The following is a 23158-nucleotide window of genomic DNA, read 5'->3' on the forward strand; positions in this document are numbered from 1 at the left end:
CGTTTCAAGTTATTTCATTTTTCACTTCAGATGTAATTGTATTTCTCTGAGTCCCTGTTAAAAAAAATAGATATGTTAATATTCTGTTTGCATCTTAATAGTTTTATTTTACTAACTAATATCAGTTACAAACAAACAAAATGATATACAACTCTTTCAGTCTGCACACGTTGTTCAAATCATTCTGTAATTTGTACGCTTCTGAAACTGTTGTGCTTGTACAGTCGGCTATACATTGCACGTCTTATTTCAGTCTCTGTTACCAAATAAACAGTCAAATATACAGCATAGAAAAAGTCAGCTAAATGTTCAAGACACAAGAGCAAAAAGAGATGCAAGAGCTATGAATAGCCATATTGCAGAAGAGGGAAAAACAAAAATAACCATAGGTCCTCTTTGACCAGCAATCCTCTGGCAGGCTAGCCAAGAGACAATTTCTTAAAATAATGAGCACAAACATTGGTCACATGCTGTAATGTCCAGACCGCTTGTAGAATGAGCTCCACAGTGTGTTCACAAGCAATGGCATCACATAAAACCACATGTCAAAATAATGCTCATTAGGTGATGATACTTTCTATGTAAACACAATATAATGAAGGAAAGGGGTGAGGTTTGCTGTTTCCATGGCTGCCAGGTCTCAATGTGATATGTCTAGAGATACCCTCCGGTTAGTAATACCTAACTTTCAGTTCACAAGAAATGCGTAATAAAACACAAAGATTAATATTTTTGTAAACTGAGTCAGCTTGTCTTCTTAATCTCTGGTCCATATCAATGATGTATTTACAGTCAAATTAAATAAACAGTACATCAAGTAGTAGTACAATCAGTGTCGATATTATGTAGTGTGATTGCTGTGTGGTGTACGTTTTAGACTGTAAAGCAATCATTAATTTCTCAGATGTAAACTCATGTAGCATAAGAGATGCAACCAAAACGGGAGAGTTGAGTTGATGGGCTCAGCGTTACTTTGCAGCAGTAATGTTCCAGTTTATTTATCTGGTCTCTGTGGGTCTCCAGACAGCTACTAATGTGTCACCTCCAAGCCCCAGAGAGGCTCGACTTCCAGGACCTGCTGTGTGCTGATGTTGGTCTCCTGGGTCTGGGACTCTGCCTGCTCAGCATCACTTTGCATCCTCCTAGGACTCTCCCTGCCCCGTGGATACTCAATGTTAGGCCCTCCACAGTCTGGCCCTTGCCCTGCTGGCTGCCCCACCAGCGGTAGGGATGAGTCCAGTGTGTGGACAGGGCTGGAGCCCACCAGGTCATTCTTCCTGGCTCTGTTGAGAGAACCCTGCCCCTGGGGGGTGGTCTGGTTGTGCGTCTGATTGTATGTTGGGCTGACAGACGTGTAGCCCCCTGACTGAGAGCTGAAGGTGGTGTGGAGCTGTGGTTGGCCGGTAGGGGTCAGTGAGATGTGGATAGACGTTGGGGAGATGGACGGTGAATGGCTGCGGTCAGAGTTGACCTGGACACTCAGGGAGGGGTGGGACTGGCTGAGGCTGCCTGGGGAACATAGGGGACGAAAGGTACTGATGGTGGGGATGGAGGCTTTGAACTCAACTTGACCAGGACCCGCACCTGGGAGTACTGGGAAGGCAGAGCTGAGATTCAGAAGAGATGGCACAGTCCGGCATTGGGAGTGGCCCATGTAGGGAGAGTTGGGTGTAGTTCTGGAGGTCGGGAAAGGCCTATACTGGGCTTCAAGTCCCTGACCAGTGGTTCTGCCTCTGTCCGAGCAGCACAGGTGTAAACAGGATGACCTGGGATTGGACGTCTGGTGAAGGTGCTCAACCTCCACCTTCTGACCCATGGCGGGACCTCTGCCCTGGGGGGGCACCCCACTGTAGGCCCACATATTCCTGGCGGGGTGGCTGAGGGGGTCATGTTGTAGGTGAGATGGGTGAGGTCCAGCAGGCATACTGAAAGGCACCCGTGTCTGCCAGTCATTGGCAGCAGTCATGTTGCTGCTGAGGTTGGGGTTAGGGGCCATCTGCAGGCCGTAAGGATAGGTGGAGATGGCAGAGGGGTAATGAAACATGGTCACATGGCCCTGCAGGAAACACATCATCTCATGGAGCTCCTTGGTCAGGTTGGACACCTCCTGGTTAAGGGTATTCATCTGGAAAATAGATGGCATGCAGAATAATGAAAGCTATAATCTGTTGCTTGGTTGAATAGTAATTATTCCAAGGCTGTCTCTTTCTAGGTCAGAAATGGTAGAAAACAAAAACAAGCACAGTCATAAATTATCAGTCGGTGTTACGTGAGCTTTCAAATCTGGACCATCTCCAATTTAACAATCCTACATTTTATTTGAGGAAAAATGTCTTTAAATGTTCTCTTGCCTACATAGCCTGAGTGGTGTATGTAGTGCTGAAAGTGTGTCAGAGATGACCTGTTTTTCGACACTCTTTAGGGTACAGCGAAAGTAGAGTACGGAAAATGAAGTGGGAGAACAAAAAAGTTTGCGTCTCTTGAGCTCTTTCTACCTAGATGGAGCAAATCATTCATTTATCAGTTCGTTGATACATCATTATGTTCGTTTATGTGTCCATTTATTCCGTCAATGTGATCGTATGTTCATACCTCTTTGCTTAGCTGGCTGATGTTCTGTCTCACCTCCTCTGTTTCCAGAAGTAAGTTGGCGCTCACCTGGAATGGGTCTATGGGGGGGGGGGGGGGTGGGATGGGAAAGTATGGATGTGATCAGTGCTTTCACACCCCACTCCAACATAAAGCACTTTGCTCAGACCATTTCATTTGTATGAAAAGCCTACTTGTACTGCTTTGGATCATTCTAAAAAAGCAATTTTCTGACCAATCAATTCAGTATCCTTGCCTAAAACACGTTTCTATTTACTGTTAGAAAACCACTGTTAAACCTATATGCATGTATTTTGGAGCTGTAGAGAGATTGTCAGATTCTGGCAATCTATACATACTGCTGCACAGAAAATACTAGATGTACAGTTTGATATGACCACGTGCATCTATCTTCTTAATGCCCAGCAGGACTTTGTTCTTGATCCTGACAGAGAAAATTTGCTCATGACTATTACATACTTTGCTAAGAAATGTATTCTTCTATTGTGGGCCTCTAATACCCCTCCTACATTTACAATGTGGATTGACCAGATTGTTGACTTTCTCCCTCTTGAAAAGCTCACTTATGACCTCCACAAGAGACAGCCCAAGTTTGATAGACTCTGGTCTCCACTATTCAACTATATTTCAAACTGGACAGAGTGAACGGGGTGACTAGGGAAATGTGCAGATGCATGTTGTGTAAGCTGCTGTAAAAACAAGAAAACTTAATAAAACTTTAAATTGAAAAAAAGAAAACCACTGTTAGAATAATATATATTTTTGTAGTTAAACCATTGTTTAACCTGAGACCATTACCTTTGCTATTGGTCTTTGCCTCGCCTTGATCCACATTGAAGTGAAAAGACTGCCCATTATCCTCAATTCCATCCACAACCCTAGAGGAGATCGGAAGAGAGGTTCATACTTAAGTGGGTTATGATTAAATATGAAGTGATTTTCAGTGAAATAAATTGAACTGTAATCTGTCTTTGCTTTTATTACCGGGTAAATCCATTGGAAAATGTGATTTACTTTTTGGTTAGTGGTTATAGTCTTATCATCCTACAAAACTTAGGCTCAGGTACTGGGCTAATGAAATACAAACGCTAGTCATTTTGATTGACACTTATGTCTCATTACTCACCTGGGGCTGAGGTCCAGAGGGCTGACACAATGTAGGGAGGGTAGGAGCAGCTTGGCTGGCCTATGGGATGGGCTGTGATCTGTGACCATGTTGGGCACTGGGGCGGGAGTAACCTCCTCATTGGACAGCAGCTGAGGGGAGGGGCTACGGCCTCTGCAGCCCTGGGCTGGGGAGCGGCAGAGTTGGAGCGCACTGACATGTCGAAGCTCCTCCCCCACCAGGCTGCTGAGGCCAGGGTGGCAGACGGGGCTGCTCAGGCCATGCATCAGGAGCAACTGTCCTTGGTGGGATGCACCGGTGGGACAGTGGCTCATGTCCTCACCAGACTCCACATCTTCTGCCTCCACAATGAAGGGAAGCTTGTGGTCCTTATCAACTCGCTCCTGAGGGGCAGAGGGTGGGAGAGGAAAGGCATGAGTAACAGGTTCTCTGTAGTTCTCACAAACAACCATGCATGCCCTCCAGTAGCCTATTGCCAGTGGAGGAGGAGAGAGAGTGATACACACAGAGTTAAATGTGATTTTAGCTGCCGGTAATGGGTAGCAGGGGCGTCATGCACTCTAAAAATCTGAGGGGGCACAGAGTATGCGAGGATGGCTGGGGGATTGTCCGGAGGGGGGCATGTTGGAGAATTGTAATATTTTCAAACACCTGAAACAGCTTTCTCCTGCAATCTAGAGCCATAGAATTTTCTATGGAGTTGGCTTTAGCTAGCCAGCTAGATACGTTCCCAATCTCCCAACCTCATAACTAGCTACCAAGCCATTTCAGGCTGTCAATCACTTTAGAGTAGCTTATCTAACTATCTTAGCTGGCATGCCTGCTGGCAAAGTTGGTAGACTTTAGAAAACCAAGCAATTACTAAGTGCACTGAATAATCTTAATCTTTCACCCAGATTTTATCAGAGATGCAGAGAAGCATATTTAGTTTCTTTCAAAAAATAACCACCAGACCTGTCAAGAGGTATGTTTAGATTTAGAAAAATACTATATAAATACTATATCCTAGGCATGTTCGTGCAGTATATTGAGATTTGTGATTTACAACAGTCAGAATAACACGGTCTGGAATGTGTAGAATAGAATTAGACATAATGTTTATGGCTCTAAATTGAAGGAAACATATGTTTCAGGTGTTTAAAAAATGCTAATCAGGGTCCAGCCCCCCTCCGGACCACTCCACCTCCATCCTCACCTACTTCGGTAACAAGAGACTGTGTGTAATTTCCTTCAAATAGCTGTTCTGCTGTGAGTCAGTGCTGTTCCTCTCAATTAGGTGCACTGCCTACTTGGCATTTTCAGTAGGAGTTAGATTATTTAGCTGTTAATTGTTATTCTTCAGAGTTACATTTTTCCGGTCAGATTATTATTATTATTACGTTTATTTCTACCAGACAATTTTCACATACTGGTAAATTACTTTTGAGAGAATCAGTTAACTCCCACGCACAATGTAGAATCATTAACACGTGGACACTCACATGTCATAGAAACACACATGCATGTGCACGCACACAAAGGCATATGCCTACTCCAACACCCACACAAATACAGGAAAAAAACAAGAGTACAAGATCAGCCTCACAGAGATACACACACAGTAAACACACTAATGACAGCCCTTTGTTAAGCTCTCAACAAAGGTGGCAAAATGGGGCCGTGAGAGTTGCAATCCTGCTTCTTTCAGAGAGAAGTTCTATCTGGGAATGGGCTAGATGAGAACATTGCGTTCAGCCTTTTATCAAGTTATATGTTCACCTAAGAGGGAAGGGCAACGGGTCAGGGACCAGAACCCTCATATCAACCTCAATCATTTAAATGTCTCTGTCCCAGACCAAATATTCAAACACTTTGAAAAATGGAATGATGAGTCACAAAGACTATTCACATCTCAAGGTGTAAATATTTTATTTGGACATTTAGCTTAAAAGATTCTGGCTATGACTACAAATGTTCTGAGCTCTGATTTGTTGATGATGTGAAACTGGGACTATGTAGATGTGTTGGCTGTGGCTGTAGGAGCATCCCTGAGTTATCTGTCAGTAGCAGACTGACAGGTCATAGTAATCACCATCTGTAGTATAGTAATAAAAAGGCACACATTTACCTGAGAGAGCAGAGGGGACCGTGAGAACCTTGTCAGTCCCTGGACAGTGAGTCAGAATGAATCACAATTCCGTTACAGTTTACACAGTCCACATAGAGTAAACTTTGAGTGAGTGATTGAGTGAGTGAGAGAGTGATTGAGTGAGCATGTGTGGTTCTCACCTCTGCCTCGCTGCCCTCTCTCAGGTTGTAGGTGAGGTTGTGGTGGATATCAGAGCTGAAGCGACTGCCATACTCTGGGTAGAGGCCCAGGACCTCCCTCAGGGCACGGACACTGATGTGCTGCAGGTCACAGTAGGTCAGAGCCTTCACGTCCGCATTGGTCTTGATCACCTGGTCTTGCGCTGTCAGGTCTGCCCCAATCAGATCACCTTTGCCTAGAGACAGATTACCCAATTAATAATCTGAGTTGATTTGATTCTCCTCTCATACAGTATAATGACAACATCCATATTGCTGAGATAACAATTGAGGGAAAAAGGAAACCAGCTCCCTATTCCCTATGTCATGATGTTGTCCTCTTTGAGTACAGCGAGCACCATCCCCCGCTCTCTGCTTCTAAAACCAGACTGCTGTGGGCAGAGTGAGGTCGTAAATTCCTAAGGAAGACCCTGCCTCATGGACACGCAGTTATAGAGAGAAGTTTTCATGGAGACAAAGGAAATCCTTCCACCTCACAGAACGTGAGGTACAAACAAATTTCATGTTCCAGAGAAAGTGTAAAAGATCGGTGAAGAATCCAGCTACGAACTGGTCCGTTTGGAACAACTTGGGAAGCTCAAGAGAGACGGTGTGGCCACATTACCATAACGCTGTTTATATGATAGCCTCAGATATGAGGTTTACATCTAATTGTTGTATAAGATGAATGAGTGAGGATAATACTGTTTGAATAATGGTGTAAGATTATTGTGGACTGTTTAATGAAGACAAATACAATTCCCTTTTGTTTTGAACTAAATCAGAGGACTACCAGTTAGGGTCAGACATCCTCTTCTGCCATTCTGGATAAAACCCCACTTTGAGAAATTATCAGCAGACCATGTTTTTCTCCATTAGGAGAGGCACGGAAGGTTGTAGACCATTGCTGAATCTTTTAACCATACCACGTGGTTAAAACTCTTAGACTATCGATACCGACAGAATAAGAATAAGTCCTTGATACTAATTACTAGTCTGCAGCTAGGAATTCGGCATCATTGAACGAGAAGAACAACAACTGCCGAAACATCCATTCTGTGACTCTGAACAATACCCTCTAACCACAACCGAGAGAGGGAGAGAAACTGACAATTCTGCAAAAGAAATGAACTTTTCACCAGCGATCAAGACGACACACTGAGCGTAAATAGCGTAAATATATATATTGATTGCAATTGTTCCCGAATGAGTGAGCATTCATGTGTAAGGGATTAGCATTTTAATTGTTATAATTAACTCTCTGTCGACCCACCATTGCCCCTCTGTCTAACAAGCTGCCATGTCGGTTCAGCCCACTAGGGCACATTCTATCATTTCATGTAACCATATTTACTGTTTGTTTATGCATTTCTGTGAATTACTTAGTTAGTAATACATAAATGATTTACAGTGCCTTGCGAAAGTATTCGGCCCCCTTGAACTTTGCGACCTTTTGCCACATTTCAGGCTTCAAACATAAAGATATAAAACTGTATTTTTTTGTGAAGAATCAACAACAAGTGGGACACAATCATGAAGTGGAACGACATTTATTGGATATTTCAAACTTTTTTAACAAATCAAAAACTGAAAAATTGGGCGTGCAAAATTATTCAGCCCCCTTAAGTTAATACTTTGTAGCGCCACCTTTTGCTGCGATTACAGCTGTAAGTCGCTTGGGGTATGTCTCTATCAGTTTTGCACATCGAGAGACTGAATTTTTTTCCCATTCCTCCTTGCAAAACAGCTCGAGCTCAGTGAGGTTGGATGGAGAGCATTTGTGAACAGCAGTTTTCAGTTCTTTCCACAGATTCTCGATTGGATTCAGGTCTGGACTTTGACTTGGCCATTCTAACACCTGGATATGTTTATTTTTGAACCATTCCATTGTAGATTTTGCTTTATGTTTTGGATCATTGTCTTGTTGGAAGACAAATCTCCGTCCCAGTCTCAGGTCTTTTGCAGACTCCATCAGGTTTTCTTCCAGAATGGTCCTGTATTTGGCTCCATCCATCTTCCCATCAATTTTAACCATCTTCCCTGTCCCTGCTGAAGAAAAGCAGGCCCAAACCATGATGCTGCCACCACCATGTTTGACAGTGGGGATGGTGTGTTCAGGGTGATGGCTGTGATGCTTTTACGCCAAACATAACATTTTGCATTGTTGCCAAAAAGTTCAATTTTGGTTTCATCTGACCAGAGCACCTTCTTCCACATGTTTGGTGTGTCTCCCAGGTGGCTTGTGGCAAACTTTAAACGACACTTTTTATGGATATCTTTAAGAAATGGCTTTCTTCTTGCCACTCTTCCATAAAGGCCAGATTTGTGCAATATACGACTGATTGTTGTCCTATGGACAGTCTCCCACCTCAGCTGTAGATCTCTGCAGTTCATCCAGAGTGATCATGGGCCTCTTGGCTGCATCTTTGATCAGTCTTCTCCTTGTATGAGCTGAAAGTTTAGAGGGACGGCCAGGTCTTGGTAGATTTGCAGTGGTCTGATACTCCTTCCATTTCAATATTATCGCTTGCACAGTGCTCCTTGGGATGTTTAAAGCTTGGGAAATCTTTTTGTATCCAAATCCGGCTTTAAACTTCTTCACAACAGTATCTCGGACCTGCCTGGTGTGTTCCTTGTTCTTCATGATGCTCTCTGCGCTTTTAACGGACCTCTGAGACTATCACAGTGCAGGTGCATTTATACGGAGACTTGATTACACACAGGTGGATTGTATTTATCATCATTAGTCATTTAGGTCAACATTGGATCATTCAGAGATCCTCACTGAACTTCTGGAGAGAGTTTGCTGCACTGAAAGTAAAGGGGCTGAATAATTTTGCACGCCCAATTTTTCAGTTTTTGATTTGTTAAAAAAGTTTGAAATATCCAATAAATGTCGTTCCACTTCATGATTGTGTCCCACTTGTTGTTGATTCTTCACAAAAAAATACAGTTTTATATCTTTATGTTTGAAGCCTGAGATGTGGCAAAAGGTCGCAAAGTTCAAGGGGGCCGAATACTTTTGCAAGGCACTGTAAGACAATTGATATATGGATGACTCATAGTGAAGACTGGGTTCGTGCAGATAGCCAACAATTTACGACGTTTGGAATGAGACTAACGAGAGGTAAAATAAATAAATCATTAATCAGAAGACTATTGATCATATATGAAAATATCTGAAAGGTTATATTGGGAAATTATAACTTTGTAATCTGAATACTTTCCTTGGTTAGCCCTATTTCCTAGTTATTTACAGTTACACGATTAATTACTTTGATTGCGTTATACTAATTACAGGGAATCTTTGATAAAACTATGTCTTCAATTTAATGATAGTAAAGACACGACACCTATATAGTGCACTGCTTTTCTGGCCAAAAGTATTCCACTATAAAGGGAATAAGATTCAATTTCAGACTCTGCCAAAGAGTTGATAACAGAGACGGAACGCCGACATGAGAGACAGAAGAAGGAAAATATGAAAATAAAGTGTACTCCAGAACAGGGAAGTGAGTTGTCTAAGACGTACCCAGGATAGCAAGGACCATGCCGCCCTTCAGCACCTCTAGAGACCCAGAGCAGACAAAGTAGTTGGCCTGCAGCGCGTCCCCCTGGCGGATTAGGTACTCTCCCGGAGCACAGAACGAGGTCTTGATGTGCAAGGAGAGGGAGCGCAGACACCCCCTACTGGCCCGCTCAAACACTGGCAGCTGCAGGATGTCCTTGTTCAGGTGCATGGCGATGTCCGCACGAAGTTCGTCTGGGAAGTCACGCAGCAGCTGACAGGAGGAGAGAAGGATGACATCAACACCCACAATGCAATGGTTTTGTATCAGATTACAGAGGTGCCAGAGAGGGACAGTGGTGTCCGAGGATGAAGGCTAAAGGAATGTAATGTGTCAGATGAGATGAGATAGACCGGTAGAAACCCAGTTCAAGCCTATGAACACTGTGAGGAGAGCCAATCACCAGTTATTCACAAACATGTATTAGATTTATTGTTGAAACACACACAATTCTCAGTGAGTATACAGTATCTTGTATTTTGTGTTGGACTCTAGCTATATTTTCGCTAGTGGCTACACACTTCAATGTACAGTAGTTGTTTTCATGGGAGCTTTCTTAGATGACTCAAATCTCTACATACAATGTGCACTGTAGATCTGTTTCACTAGTGCTAGACTGGCAGTAGCACCAGCTAAGAGGTGTAAGAAATCTGCGAGATCTCGGGATCCTTCGTAGCGTCTGTTGTCGCGCCTTCAGCAGAGAATAAATGATGAAGCTGATGATGAGAGGGTGTAAATGAGTACCATCTTTTTTATTCCTGTGTCTCTGTAGTCTATAATGAAGATACTTAAAAAAGGTTTTATTAACTTGTATTTATTCAGAGCAGCCCAAATGAGACCAGGGCCTCATTCCTAATGGTGCCCTAGGTACAAACACTTTCTCACAAACAGGAAGACAAAAGTGCATTACAAATAAAACAATGAGAATAAAAAATAACCACACCTCAACACCACAATTTCAACAATTCGGAACAACTGCAATCCTAAACTGCCGTAGCGGCACCAAGGAATCAAGATGCAAGGAATGCTGTAGGAATTCCAACAATAGGGAGCCGTTTTAGCCCATATTAGGTCTAAGCCCATCACTGTGAACAAAAGACGACTTTCTAAAAGAACCAATCTAACCCCATTGGGCAAAGACTGAGAGAAGATTGGGAAAGAAAGGTGGAGATGGTTTAGAATCCTCCATCCCACACGGAGACACGACTAGACCACGAGGCCATCTATGTCTGAATGTGACAATACACACCCACACTGTCAACACCATCTGATAGAAAGACCTTGGCAGTGACACAAAAGATGACTGTAGAAAATGAATTAACTATTCCCACCGTAAGGTGTACTCTCTCTGAAAGGATATTTATTTACATCGGAAAATATATAAAGACCAGTCTGTCAGTACAGTATGTTTGTCTACCCTAATGGCTGCATCCCAATTTTCCATCCTTATCCTAAAGTGTGCACTTGCCCACTCCTCATCGGGGATTTGAAAGCATTGGATCGTTGTAATCATTGGCCGGAGTTTGTTACCACCATTGTTAAATACATATGTGTCATGTGACCCACCTCATTGGCATTGATGCCGTTGTTGACAGACCAGGTGGTCTGGAAGTACTCCAACATCCTCTGTTTCAGCAGCTGGGGCAGACGGTGCACACGGATAAAGTCCTTGATGTCCTTCATACGCGTGTGGTAGAGCGAGCGCCGAGAGTACATGCGCTGGATGATGGCCGTCACGTTACCGAAGACCACTGCATGCATTAGGGCTGAAGGTCGGACAAGGAACAGGAAACATGGGGGTCAAGGAGTATTACAAGATTACTCCTTTGTGCTCAAAGCACATACATATGCAGAAGAGAGTCATACCCAGCCATCACCATGCCTTAAGACTTTTCTTAAGAGATTTGTGAAGACATCTCGAGACATCTTAATACAAACTCCTTCAGGATCGGTGTCCCGTCCGCGTGACGGTTGAGCTAATGTAGGCAAATGTGATTATCATGAGATTGTAAGAAACAAAAAATAATAATATATCTGATATGGACAGAAACCTTAAATTCTTGTTAATCTAACTTCATTGTCCAATTTACAGTAGATATTACAGTGAAATAATACCATGATAGTGTTTGAGGATAGTGCACAGTTATGAACTTGAAAATGTATCAATAAACCAATTAGGCACATTTAGGCAGTCTTGATTCATTATTTGGAACAGAAATGCAATGGTTCATTGGATCAGTATAAAACCTTGCACATACACTACCGTTCAAAAGTTTGGGGTCACATATAATTGTCCTTGTTTTTGAAAGGAAAGCATTTTTTTTTGTCCATTAAAATAACATAAAATTGATAAGAAATACAGTGTAGACATTGTTAATGTTGTAAATGACTACTGTAGCTGGAAATGGCTGATTTTTAATGGAATATCTACATAGGCGTACAGAGGCCCATTATCAGCAACCATCACTCCTGTGTTCCAATGGCACATTGTGTTAGCTAATCCAAGTTGATCATTTTGAAAGGCTAATTGATCATTAGAAAACCCTTTTGCAATTATGTTAGCACAGCTGAAAGCTGTTGTCCTGATTAAAGAAGCAATACAACTGGCCTTCTTTAGACTAGTTGAGTATCTGGAGCATCAGCATTTGTGCAACCGAGCTGGAATAACACATTATGGCTTTTCTCTTTCATTTCAAAGATGATGGTACAAAAAAAATACAAAAAATTAACAGATCTAATGGGTTATATTCTTCTACATTCCTTTCACATTTCCACAAACTTCAAAGTGTTTCCTTTCAAATGGTAGAATATGCATATCCTTGTTTCAGGGCTTGAGTTACAGGCAGTTAGATTTGGGTATGTCATTTTAATTTTAGGCAATTTTTTTTTTTAAAGGGGCGGGTCCTTAAGAGGTTTAAATACATGTCTGTAACTCATGTAATACATTTATGCTGCAGTAGTTTACGTGTCGGGGGCTAGGGTCAGTCTGTTATATCTGGAGTACTTCTCCTTTCTTATCCGGTGTCCTGTGTGAATTTAAGTATGCTCCCCCTAATTCTCTCTTTCTTTCTCTCAGGACTACCTGGCATGATGACTCCTTGCTGTCTCCAGTCCACCTGGCCGTGCTGCTGCTCCAGTTTCAACTGTTCTGCCTGCGGCTATGGAACGCTGACCTGTTCACCGGCCATGCTATCTGTCCCAGACCTGCTCTTTTCAACTCTCTAGAGACAGCAGGAGCGGTAGAGATACTCTTAATGATCGGCTATGAAAAGCCAACTGACATTTACTCCTGAGGTACTGACTTGTTGCACCCTCAACAACTACTGTGATTATTATTATTTGACCATGTTGGTCATTTATGAACATTTGAACATCTTGGCCATGTTCTGTTATAATCTCCACCCGGCACATCCAGAAGAGGACTGGCCACCCCTCATAGCCTGGTTCCTCTCTAGGTTTCTTCCTAGGTTTTGGCCTTTCTAGGGAGTTTTTCCTAGCCACCATGCTTCTACACCTGCATTGCTTGCTGTTTGGGGTTTTAGGCTGGGTTTCTGTACAGCACTTTGAGATATCAGCTGATGTAAGAAGGGCTATATAAATGCATTTCATTTGATTTGATGTCTTGAAAGAATGACTGCTAAAGATGTCTTAAAAACAACAAATGTCTTCAAGAAATCTTATTAAGACAGCTTGTGTCTCAAGATGTCTACTAACACTGCCTCGCTTCCAACTAACTTGATGAGCATGATGCAGATGAACTTACCCCCATGAGTATGACGCAGATGGACTTACCCCCATGAGCATGATGCAGATGGACTTACCCCCCATGAGCATGATGTAGATGGACTTACCCCCATGAGCATGATGCAGATGGACTTATCACCCCATGAACATGACGCAGATGGACTGATCCCCCATGAGCATGATGCAGATTGACTTATCCCCCATGAGCATGATGCAGATGGACCTACCCCCCATGAGCATGATGCAGATGGACTGATCCCCCATGAGCATGATGCAGATGGACTTACCCCCCATGAGCATGATGCAGATGGAGAAGATCTTCTCGGCGTCTGTGTTGGCACACACATTGCCAAAGCCCACACTGGTGAGGCTGCTCAGGGTGAAGTAGAGGGAGGCGATGTAGGCACTGGGCATGGAGGGGCCGCCAACCGTACTGTTGATGTATGGGGTCTCCAACCGCTTCCCCAGCTCCTGCAGCCAGCCTGGAGAGTACAACAGGACAGAGAGGACAGAGGGAGGGAGAAAGAGAGAGAGAGAGTGAGAGGGGGGGGGGGGGGGGGGGGGGGGAGAGAAAGAGAGAGAGAGTTTACTGTTCATTTTTATTGTGTATTTCACTTTTGTTTGTTATCTACTTCACTTGCTTTGGCAATGTTAACATACAGTATGTTTCCCATGCCAATAAAGCCCTTGAATTGAATTGAATTGAGAGAGGGGGGGAGAGGGGAGGAGAAAAATAAAAATGCTTTACAGGGATCTGATAGGAGACCAGTGAAAGAGTTTGGATAGGTTTTTCCTTTGTGTCTGCTTGACTGATGATTCTCTCCATCCAGAGGTGATATTATAGAGTGTGAGGTATCCTTGCTGGGAGTAGTCTCAAACAGTCACTGTCCATTGTCCTACACTTGCTGTGAGGTCGACTGGGAGGGTGTTATGGAGGGAGATGGACTGAGAGACCAGTTCAGAAGCATTCGGGCTTGTCCAGGGACCGAACGTGCAAAGGGGCCATAGCATCTAGCTGTCAGACAAGTTAAATAAGTTACTGTGTTACAGACACATTTAGAGAGAATAGCGGTCACCCATGGCTGCTTCCCTATAGTAAGCCAAAGAGCTCAACAAAAGGAAACATTATGTTGATGTGTCTACTGTGTGAGAGTGGTCCAACAACCACACACAATATACAAACATACACACACAAACACTCACAAACAGGCGCTCACCTATATCCCAGGTGACAGGGTCGCTGCTCTCTATCTCCTTACGGCCGATGACGTACCAGACGCAGGCCATCCAGTGGGCAAGCAGGGCGAACACAGACATGAGCAGGGTCAGGACCACAGCACTGTACTGGGAGTAACGGTCCAGCTTCTGTAGCAACCGCAGCAGCCGCAGCAAACGCACCGTCTTCAGGAGGTGGACCAGCGAGGTCTGGACAGGAGGTAACGGACATGTTTACATGCAACGATTCATGTAGAGATGACCATTTGCATTGTGACATGTGTAAAGGCCAAAAGACGTTAGAGAGTTGAGTCATAGTCCGGTTAAAGTCGTCAGACATTTTAATACAGTATAGATGATCTATCCTCGGTACTGAACTCCAGGGACACGGTCTAGCTGAGATGCAGTGAGCAAACATTCCTCCTACCACTCAGATATCCAACTTCCCCCAGAGGCTAAAGATACATTCATCAGTAAAGAACGGCACATCTCTCGGAAAGCTTGAGAAACAAATGATTGGTGGAAAAAAGGGGTAGTTGAACAGTATCACATCTCAGAAGCCCAGGTAAGATTAAGTGAGAAGGCTATTTGCTGAGATTTAAACCGTGAGACAGAGAGAGAGAGCGATGGGGAGTGCAGCTAGTGGATAGGGGGAGGGACACTGGAGAGAAGGAAGGAGCAGCACAATAAAGCATGGAGGTGGCAAGACCTAATCTGTTACAATTCAATGCTCAGGGGAAATAAAGAGGACCAACAACATATTTTAAGAGGGAAAACAATTATTCTGGGAAGGGCTATCGAACAAGCACTGTCTGTTCAAGATAGGATAAGGAACTGCATACACACGCGAAGCCAAACGCCCATGACACCCATACATGCACAGTTAATGCCCCCATACAAACTCACCACTGTGATGTTGAAGGCGTAGAGGAGGTCAAAGGGCAGAGCAGCAAAGAGGTCTATAAAGAACCAGGTGCCACAGTAATGGAGGTAGATTGAGCGGGCATCGTACACCACCTGACCCGACTGACTCACGAAGGTGGTCCTAAAGTTCAGGATGATATCTGGGGAGGAACAGGGAGAAAACCCAGCAGAACATGAGCAAAATAATATTTTATCCTTTACTCAATTACACAAAAAGTGAGTAAAGTGGGTGGATAGGCTACTACATTCCAGTATTTTTCCAGGTGAGCTGTAAATGCTAATTATGGCATGACACCAACGGTTTAGAATAACACACGAGGTGATGATAGTTTTGTACGTGAATGTCACTGCACATAATTACCATTTCCTCAACTTAAAAAAGGCGGAGCCCCATCACAGCTGTTTTAGGATCACACATCCATCGGAGACAGGAAGTCTCTAATTGTGGCTCAAAATGTGAGCTGTAACCAGGGGTGACACAGACACCATGATGAGTTGGTAATGCAGGTGGGTGAGAGAGTACAGTCAAGCGTGACTGATTTCCAAGGAAACACCCACTGCCACAGCAGGAAAGAACTATTATTGATCAACTATATACCAGAGGAGCTAGATACTGGTGCCAATTCATTTAGCCACCAGAGTGATATGACATTTACCATTGGAATACTACGTTGCCACTCTTAGTACTGTTATACAACAGTATGTTACCTAGAATGAAGAGCATTTCCACAGCGATGTCACTGGCAATGGTGCTACGGGAGTCACAGTCATCGTCCTGGTGACTGACGAAGCAGACATTGAAGGGCACGGTGACCGCCACGTAGAAGGTAGCCAGGAGGATCAGCCAATCCCACAGGGCCTTGGATACGCTGTAGTGGAGTAGGATGAAGCGGGACTTCTGCACCGCCGCCACCTTGTACTCTGGGAGAGAGGGCTTCTGGAATACACTCTGCAGGGGAGACAGGGGCCAAGGGTCATAGGTCATAGGTCATAGGTCCCAGGTCACAGACAAAGCCTCAAACACCTCACTGGCACAGTGGCACTTGTACCTATGATAACATCTCAAGAATGCACTGAAACCTACTTGCCCTAGCTACATCAAAATCAGTGTCTACAGCTCTCCCTTGGCCACAATCCAAACTTCTCTGTGGCACAAGAGAGGAGAAGTAAATGTTATTTTTAGGAATAAAGGACATCAAATCAAAGTTTATTGGTAGCGTACACAGTTTAGCAGATGGTAAAGCGGGTGCAGAGAAATGATTGTGTTACTAAGCGCCTAACAGTGAAGTAAAATGTCAAACAATTACACAAATAATCAGAAACTAAAATCAAGAAACATCTTAAGGGTTCAATGGCATCTTTTCAAGACAGACATATAACCTTCATTACTCTTCTACATTTGCACACTGTACATAGATGTTTCTATTTTTATTTTATTTTGTGTTGTTGACTGTACGTTTGTTGATGTGTGACTCTGTGTTGTTGTTTTTGTCTCACTGCTTTGCTTCATCTTGGCCAGGTCACAGTTGTAAATGAGAACATGTTCTCAACTAGTCTACCTGGTTAAATAAAGGTGAAAAATTGAACCTCAAATGGAACCTAAAGGGATCAACTGGAACCTCATTTCACTTTACAATACATGAAAGACCGGGAGAGACAGTTATCGACATGTTCTTTTTGACACATATGCAGAATCCCCGACTTTATCCTCCATAAATGACACAGTATGAAGGAGATGAAATATGGATGAGGTACTATGGAGATCCCATGAGATCTGAAAGTAAATTCCCTCTGTCGTTCTTCAACATGACTAGAGAGGCTGCTGAATAGGTCAGCAGAACCTCCAAGTGGGAACCCTTGGTGGGATAATAGCTGGGGACATTATGGGAGATAATTACTTGGTAATTGCACATGGAGGATTTAGATGCACAACAACAACTGAATGTGTACAGAACTGTCACAGCAAAAGCACAAATTTTAACATGTTTCAAAGCATGCAATGCCACATAGCCCTTGCTGTTGTCAATGGTAACCACATTTTTTACACAATCTTAAACAACTGATCCCCATCAAGTATGTAAAAGGAAGGATTTGGAGACAGTGAATTTTCATAAATGTTATAGATTTTTCAAAGTTTGAAGTCTCTCAGCATTTAACGGTACAATTGACGTATCTTTAAATAACAACTACCTCATATAACATGTGTTTAACAGAGGAAGAGGGAAAAGGTTGGAAATCCTTGGTTCTGTCTGTCCACTGCTGTGTCGTACGGTGACCTCTCTTCCGGTACTTTCCTTTAATTAGTGAGATGATACCCCAGCTTTCCCATGTCCCAATCTGCAAAAGGCCACACTGCGTCTCTCTGTTGCTCTATATATACCAGCACTACAAAGACCACACACAGCAGACCGGAGCTTCAAAGGCTGCCTGATCAATTCCTCTATCTGGGCCAAGCTCAACCTTCCTCAAATGGATAGGTAAATGTCAACTCGCTCTATTTGCTACAAAACACGTCTGCTCAAATATGTTTTCATTTGAATGTGGTAAGAATGTGATTTTACTTGTGGTATGAAAACAAATGACGTCATCTTTCAGAAAGCAGTTGGTAATATAATGAAATGATGCCTTTCCTCTTGTCAATGAGTCAACGCACTCTACTGTACAGTACGGTGAGATCCATGGGAACTCACATTGGGCAGCTTCCCCTTGCCCCTCTTGGAGAACTGGTTGGTGAGGTGGTACAGGACAGTCCTTCCCCTCTCCCTGGCTTGGGAAAAGTGGGAACGGCTGCGTTTTCTGCTCCGATGGGCGTCCTCTGAGATGCCTGATGACACGAGGACCATAATGAATGGGTTATTACACTTAATAAATCATCATAGTCTAAACTATAAACGGTTCAATATGGTGGAAGCCACAGTGTTGCAGAGTTAGTAGGATACCTGTTGCCCCCCGCCCTCTCCTGTTGCTGTGCTGGTGGCTTTTTCCGTACGACTCAGTGACATCCTTGAAGGAGAAAAGGAATAGAACCACTTCACCCTTCTCATTCTTAATTGGCACAATGTCAAGAAGGCACCGGAATGGATTCCCTGTGGAAGCAACATTATAGAAGAAGTTAGATTTCGTGGTACTCAAATGTTTTCAGCGGGGACCCAATTTTGTCCCGCCAGAACTTCTGGGGAACCCGTTCTTTTCCCAATAATTTTTCAGGACCCCATCCCATCCCACCCCAAATCTAATGACACGGCCGACAAAATCTGTAAATGTATATGTTTACGTCAACAAATAACCTTCAATTAATTGCATTTTCATCTCTTATCAAAATGAAAATAAACCAAAATACATTTACTCAATAACATTTCTCAAAGCGTTTGTATATTGTCCCATTAAATAATCTGCACTCTGAATTTAAATGATCTTGAACACCAGAGTTCAATTATAATGACACATGGAGTTGAGGACTGTATTTGGCTGTATTGCACATATTGTGCAGAAGTGAACTTGGTGTATCTTGCATCCTCTGTCCATTGTTCTAAAAATACATTGAAAAGATAGATGATGGTAGAAGATAGATGATGATAGATGATGTTGTATGGAGGGCCTCCATGTGTTGACTGAATGCTCACCGTTCTTCATGTAGAAGCACACCTCCCCCTGGTACTCATGCTGTCCCTCCAGGGCCTTGTCCACCTGCTGCCTCACCCTCTCACTGGTCTCCGCCCCGTGCAGGAAGCGACACGTGCATGTTTTCTGCATCACCTCAGTGCGCACAAACCCCGTCAGCTCGCAGAAGCCGTCCGAGCAGTACACGATGGGGTAACCTTGGCGACCCTGGGCATTCCCAAGAAGGAAGTTGCTGTCTGTGGAAAGCAAGGAGAGAAAATTAGAGACATGATGTACTGTACCCTAACTCTGTCTGCGTAATGTAATGATTGCTGTTAAAGTGGTCGACCAATTATTTCTGTCCCTCGAGTACACTGTGTGATTCAGACATTAAATGGATGAATGTCCTTGCCCCTGGATGCTGAATTAGGCTATGTAATTAACAATTAAGCTTGTGTTGAATACAGCCATCTATGAAGGTAGAACATAGCATTAGGAATTCAGTCACTTGCTGGTTTCTTTCTGAATCTCTCTCCTCCCACTCATTTTCTCTTCTCAGGGTCTATTTCATCCTTTAGCTGTCTGAAAAAGAGCTCTGTCTGTCTCGGTCTCAGTCGATCTAACTAACTAACTAACTAACTAACTAACTAACTAACTAACTAACTAACTAACTAACTAACTAACTAACTAGCACATAGAACCCACCCACAGCAGCCTGCAGGGACATCAGAGCAGGCTTTGAAGTTTAGGCCTGTGAAGTCTGGTGGATGTGATAGGAGAAGAGGGGAAGTCCATTGGGTCACTCCAAGTCCATTGGGTCACTCCAAGTCCATTGGGTCACTGCCGTATAGAGTTTCATAGGAAATGATTCCACTGACTGAATTCAATCCCATAATGCATCTATTCATCCACTGCTTTTCCACACAAGGGGGGGTGGGGGGGTTGCGTTGGACAAGATAGAATTTCATGGCCAGAGTTTCCTATTCTTGACTGTACATGTGGTGATGGTCTGATCATACCCTGTCAATCAAGACACCAATTTACTCCGTTATAATTAGATGCATAGTGCGGAAACACTGAGGTCACCGTTTGAAAGTCTTTACATAAGCAGCCCATTATCATTAGCTAATGAGGCAATCTGGAGAAGTCCTCCTTGAAACACAAGGAGAAAATAGACATTTGTATTGACAATACTGTAGATGTTGTGGCAGTATTATAGACACACTTAGTACACAAGTCTAATTGATCATTAGTTCACACAGAGTGGTGAAGAGGACCTAATTGCTCCAGATCTCTTGTTAAGTTAATTCTGCCACAGTCCGAGCCCCATGCAACCCTCAGCCTACTGAGCCATGGACTAAGTCTGGCTGTTGTTGAAAGCTGTATAGATATCTTTAGATTGAGTTAGGTTATATACAGTATTTCCTGTAGAGAAAGACATTCAACTCTTGACATGTCACAGTCTCTAAGTGACTCATGTAGAGATAATTAGTACAGAAGCTACATGAGACTTTATGTGCCCAGGCTTGGGTTGCCATAGCAATTTGTAATTGTTTTTAATAAAAAGCATATGGCAAAGCTGTTATTTCCACGAGGAGGAGGTAACCAGGATACGGTCCTTTTTCTTATACAGGAAGAACACAAATAGATTTGCAATAAGTTAATCCTATGGTAAAACATACTGATTATTTAAAAAACTGAGGTGTATTTGGACCAATATATATTTTTTTTTACAGTAGCTTCATGATTTTCATTGTTACTTGGCTTAGACTAATATAGACAAGTGAAACAAGGTTGTTTTCCTAAACCAAAGCAAACAGATGGTAAGTTCTTTCTCCAACATGACTCTATCATTCTGCTAAAATGCACCCAGTCTCTCTCTCTCTCTCTCTCTCTCTCTCTCTCTCTCTCTCTCCCTCCCTCCCTCCCTCTCTCTCTCCCTCCCTCCCTCCCTCCCTCCCTCCCTCCCTCTGATGGATGAATGGCAGAATGGAAGTTCATAGTGAAAGCCATGTCGAACCTTCAAAGCTCTAAGTGCTTCTATTTCTCATGGCCTCTCTCATTTCCTCCCAGAATAATTTCTGAAACCGACCGCACGACAAAAGGGACTTCTCCATTGTAGTGAATAACACGGTCATTTCTATTACTTTTCAGTTCATGCACTTGTAGCTTCAGTAATTGACATTAGGTGACGAAGAGCAAAACCCAAAACCAATCTACTTACATTACACAAGCAGAAAAGCCAGGCCCTTTGTGTCAATCAAATCAAATCAAATTGTATTTGTCACATGCGCCGAATACAACAGGTGTACAGTGAAATGCTTACTAACAAGCCCTAACCAACAATGCAGTTTAAAAAAAACTTTTTTTATCAGAAAAAATACGAATAAGAAATAAAAGTAACAAATAACTCAAGAGCAGCAGTAAAATAACAATAGCCAGGCTATATACAGGGGGTACCGGTGCAGAGTCAATGTGCGGGGACACCGGTTAGTCGAGGCAATTGTGGTGATATGTACATGTAGGTAGAGTTATTAAAGTGACTAAGCATAGATAATAACAGAGAGTAACAGCAGTGTAAAAGAGGGGGGGCAATGCAAATTGTCTGTGTAGCCATTTGACTAGATGCTCAGGAGTCTTATGGCTTGGGGGTAGAAGCTGTTCAGAAGCCTCTTGGACCTAGACTTGGCGCTCCGGTACCGCTTGCCGTGCGGTAGCAGAAAGAACAGTCTATGACTAGGGTGGCTGGAGTCATTGACAATCACAACAACAATAATCACAATTTGTGAATTTAAATGGAGGCTATTAAATAATTGTATGCCTCAATTAGGAGTGTAAAGCTGTGTGTAGCTCCCAGCCCACACATACAATTAGACTGAATCATTCTGTGGAGTGACAATGAGTCGACAAAGAGCTGTGCACACAAATACAACTATTGCTGGGTTAACATTGCAATGATAACTCCGCTCTGACATCCCGGTACCTTAATCCACAGAGTGCAACCTGAAATGTACATATAAGTTTGTTTGCATTCGGGCAACGACTAAATAATATATTAAGAGTGAAATGAGAAATTATATAATGGATTGTTACAGAGGGAACTGTCCTTCATTACAGCCTGTTACAGTCCCCCAGACATTACTAGGGTTACTCATTTTAGTGTGTATGGGATGGATGGAGTTACGTATATTAGCCTACTTTTGCAGAGTGGGTGACTGATATCGATACCCAGGTGCTGTATGATTGGCTCTTAACCCCTACATAATTAACTGTAATTTATGTCTCTGCTCACATGTTGGGGTCATTTGGCTGTCACTTTCATTAATTCTGTAATCGCTTGGTCCATTCACATTACACAATGGAGAGGGTCATTTAGTTGAGGGAGGCAGTCAGACATACATTGCAAACCCACGTCCACCCATTTGTTGTCGCGCATGTTATTAGAATATTATGTCATAGGTCATAGGTTGAAGTCAATTATTTTAACATCTATTATACACTGTGTGGGCTCCTGAGTGGCGCAGAGGTGTCACTACAGAGCCTGGTTTGATTTCAAGCTGTATCAGAACCGGCCGTGATTAGTAGTCCCATATTTCACAATTGGCCCAGCGTCGTCCGGGTTAGTGTTTGGCCGGGGTAGGCCGTCATTGTAAATAAGAATTTGTTCTTAACTTATTTGCATAGTTAAATAAAGGTTCAATAAAAAATAAAAATGAAGAAGCTGCCCGGAAGGTCTTGAACTCGGACAGAAGAAAGTCAAAGTTTTGGACAATTTTATCAGCTCCCTACAGACATTTCAAGCTCCGACTACATCTCTTCCCTTTCGATAACGGCTCCCTGCACCTCCCACTTCCCCCAGACCGGTTCAGTCTTGTCCATTAATAAGCTTTTGGCCAGCTCCTCCACCCACACCATGACACAGAGGACCTGTAACCACCAAACTTGCTAAAAAAGTTCTGTATTTGTGTGGGTGTGTGTGTGCAGCCTGGTCTCATAGACTAGACATATTAGACATACATTGCAAACCCAGTGTATAATAGATGTTAAAATAATATGTTACATTTGGTATGGTTATATAAGACAG

General features: G+C 43.1%; 1 protein-coding gene across 1 annotated transcript in view; it reads right to left on the bottom strand.

Annotated features, from left to right (window-relative positions):
- Positions 1-749: 749 nt before the first annotated feature.
- Positions 750-23158, bottom strand: part of LOC139421170 (voltage-gated delayed rectifier potassium channel KCNH4-like) — a 29291-nt gene continuing 6882 nt past the window's right edge. The window contains exons 2-16 of the mRNA XM_071171784.1: positions 19098-19331; positions 18414-18560; positions 18165-18298; positions 16183-16423; positions 15457-15614; positions 14553-14760; positions 13623-13817; positions 11158-11357; positions 9555-9804; positions 6005-6219; positions 5844-5882; positions 3737-4119; positions 3409-3488; positions 2593-2669; positions 750-2125 (exon numbers count right to left, since the gene is read on the bottom strand). Coding sequence (XP_071027885.1) covers positions 1031-2125; positions 2593-2669; positions 3409-3488; positions 3737-4119; positions 5844-5882; positions 6005-6219; positions 9555-9804; positions 11158-11357; positions 13623-13817; positions 14553-14760; positions 15457-15614; positions 16183-16423; positions 18165-18298; positions 18414-18560; positions 19098-19331 — 3656 coding nt within the window. The 3' untranslated portion in view covers positions 750-1030. The remainder of the gene's footprint in view (positions 2126-2592; positions 2670-3408; positions 3489-3736; positions 4120-5843; positions 5883-6004; positions 6220-9554; positions 9805-11157; positions 11358-13622; positions 13818-14552; positions 14761-15456; positions 15615-16182; positions 16424-18164; positions 18299-18413; positions 18561-19097; positions 19332-23158) is intronic.

This window comes from Oncorhynchus clarkii, chromosome 12 (genome assembly GCF_045791955.1).
Source record: "Oncorhynchus clarkii lewisi isolate Uvic-CL-2024 chromosome 12, UVic_Ocla_1.0, whole genome shotgun sequence".
Classification (NCBI taxonomy): domain Eukaryota; kingdom Metazoa; phylum Chordata; class Actinopteri; order Salmoniformes; family Salmonidae; genus Oncorhynchus; species Oncorhynchus clarkii.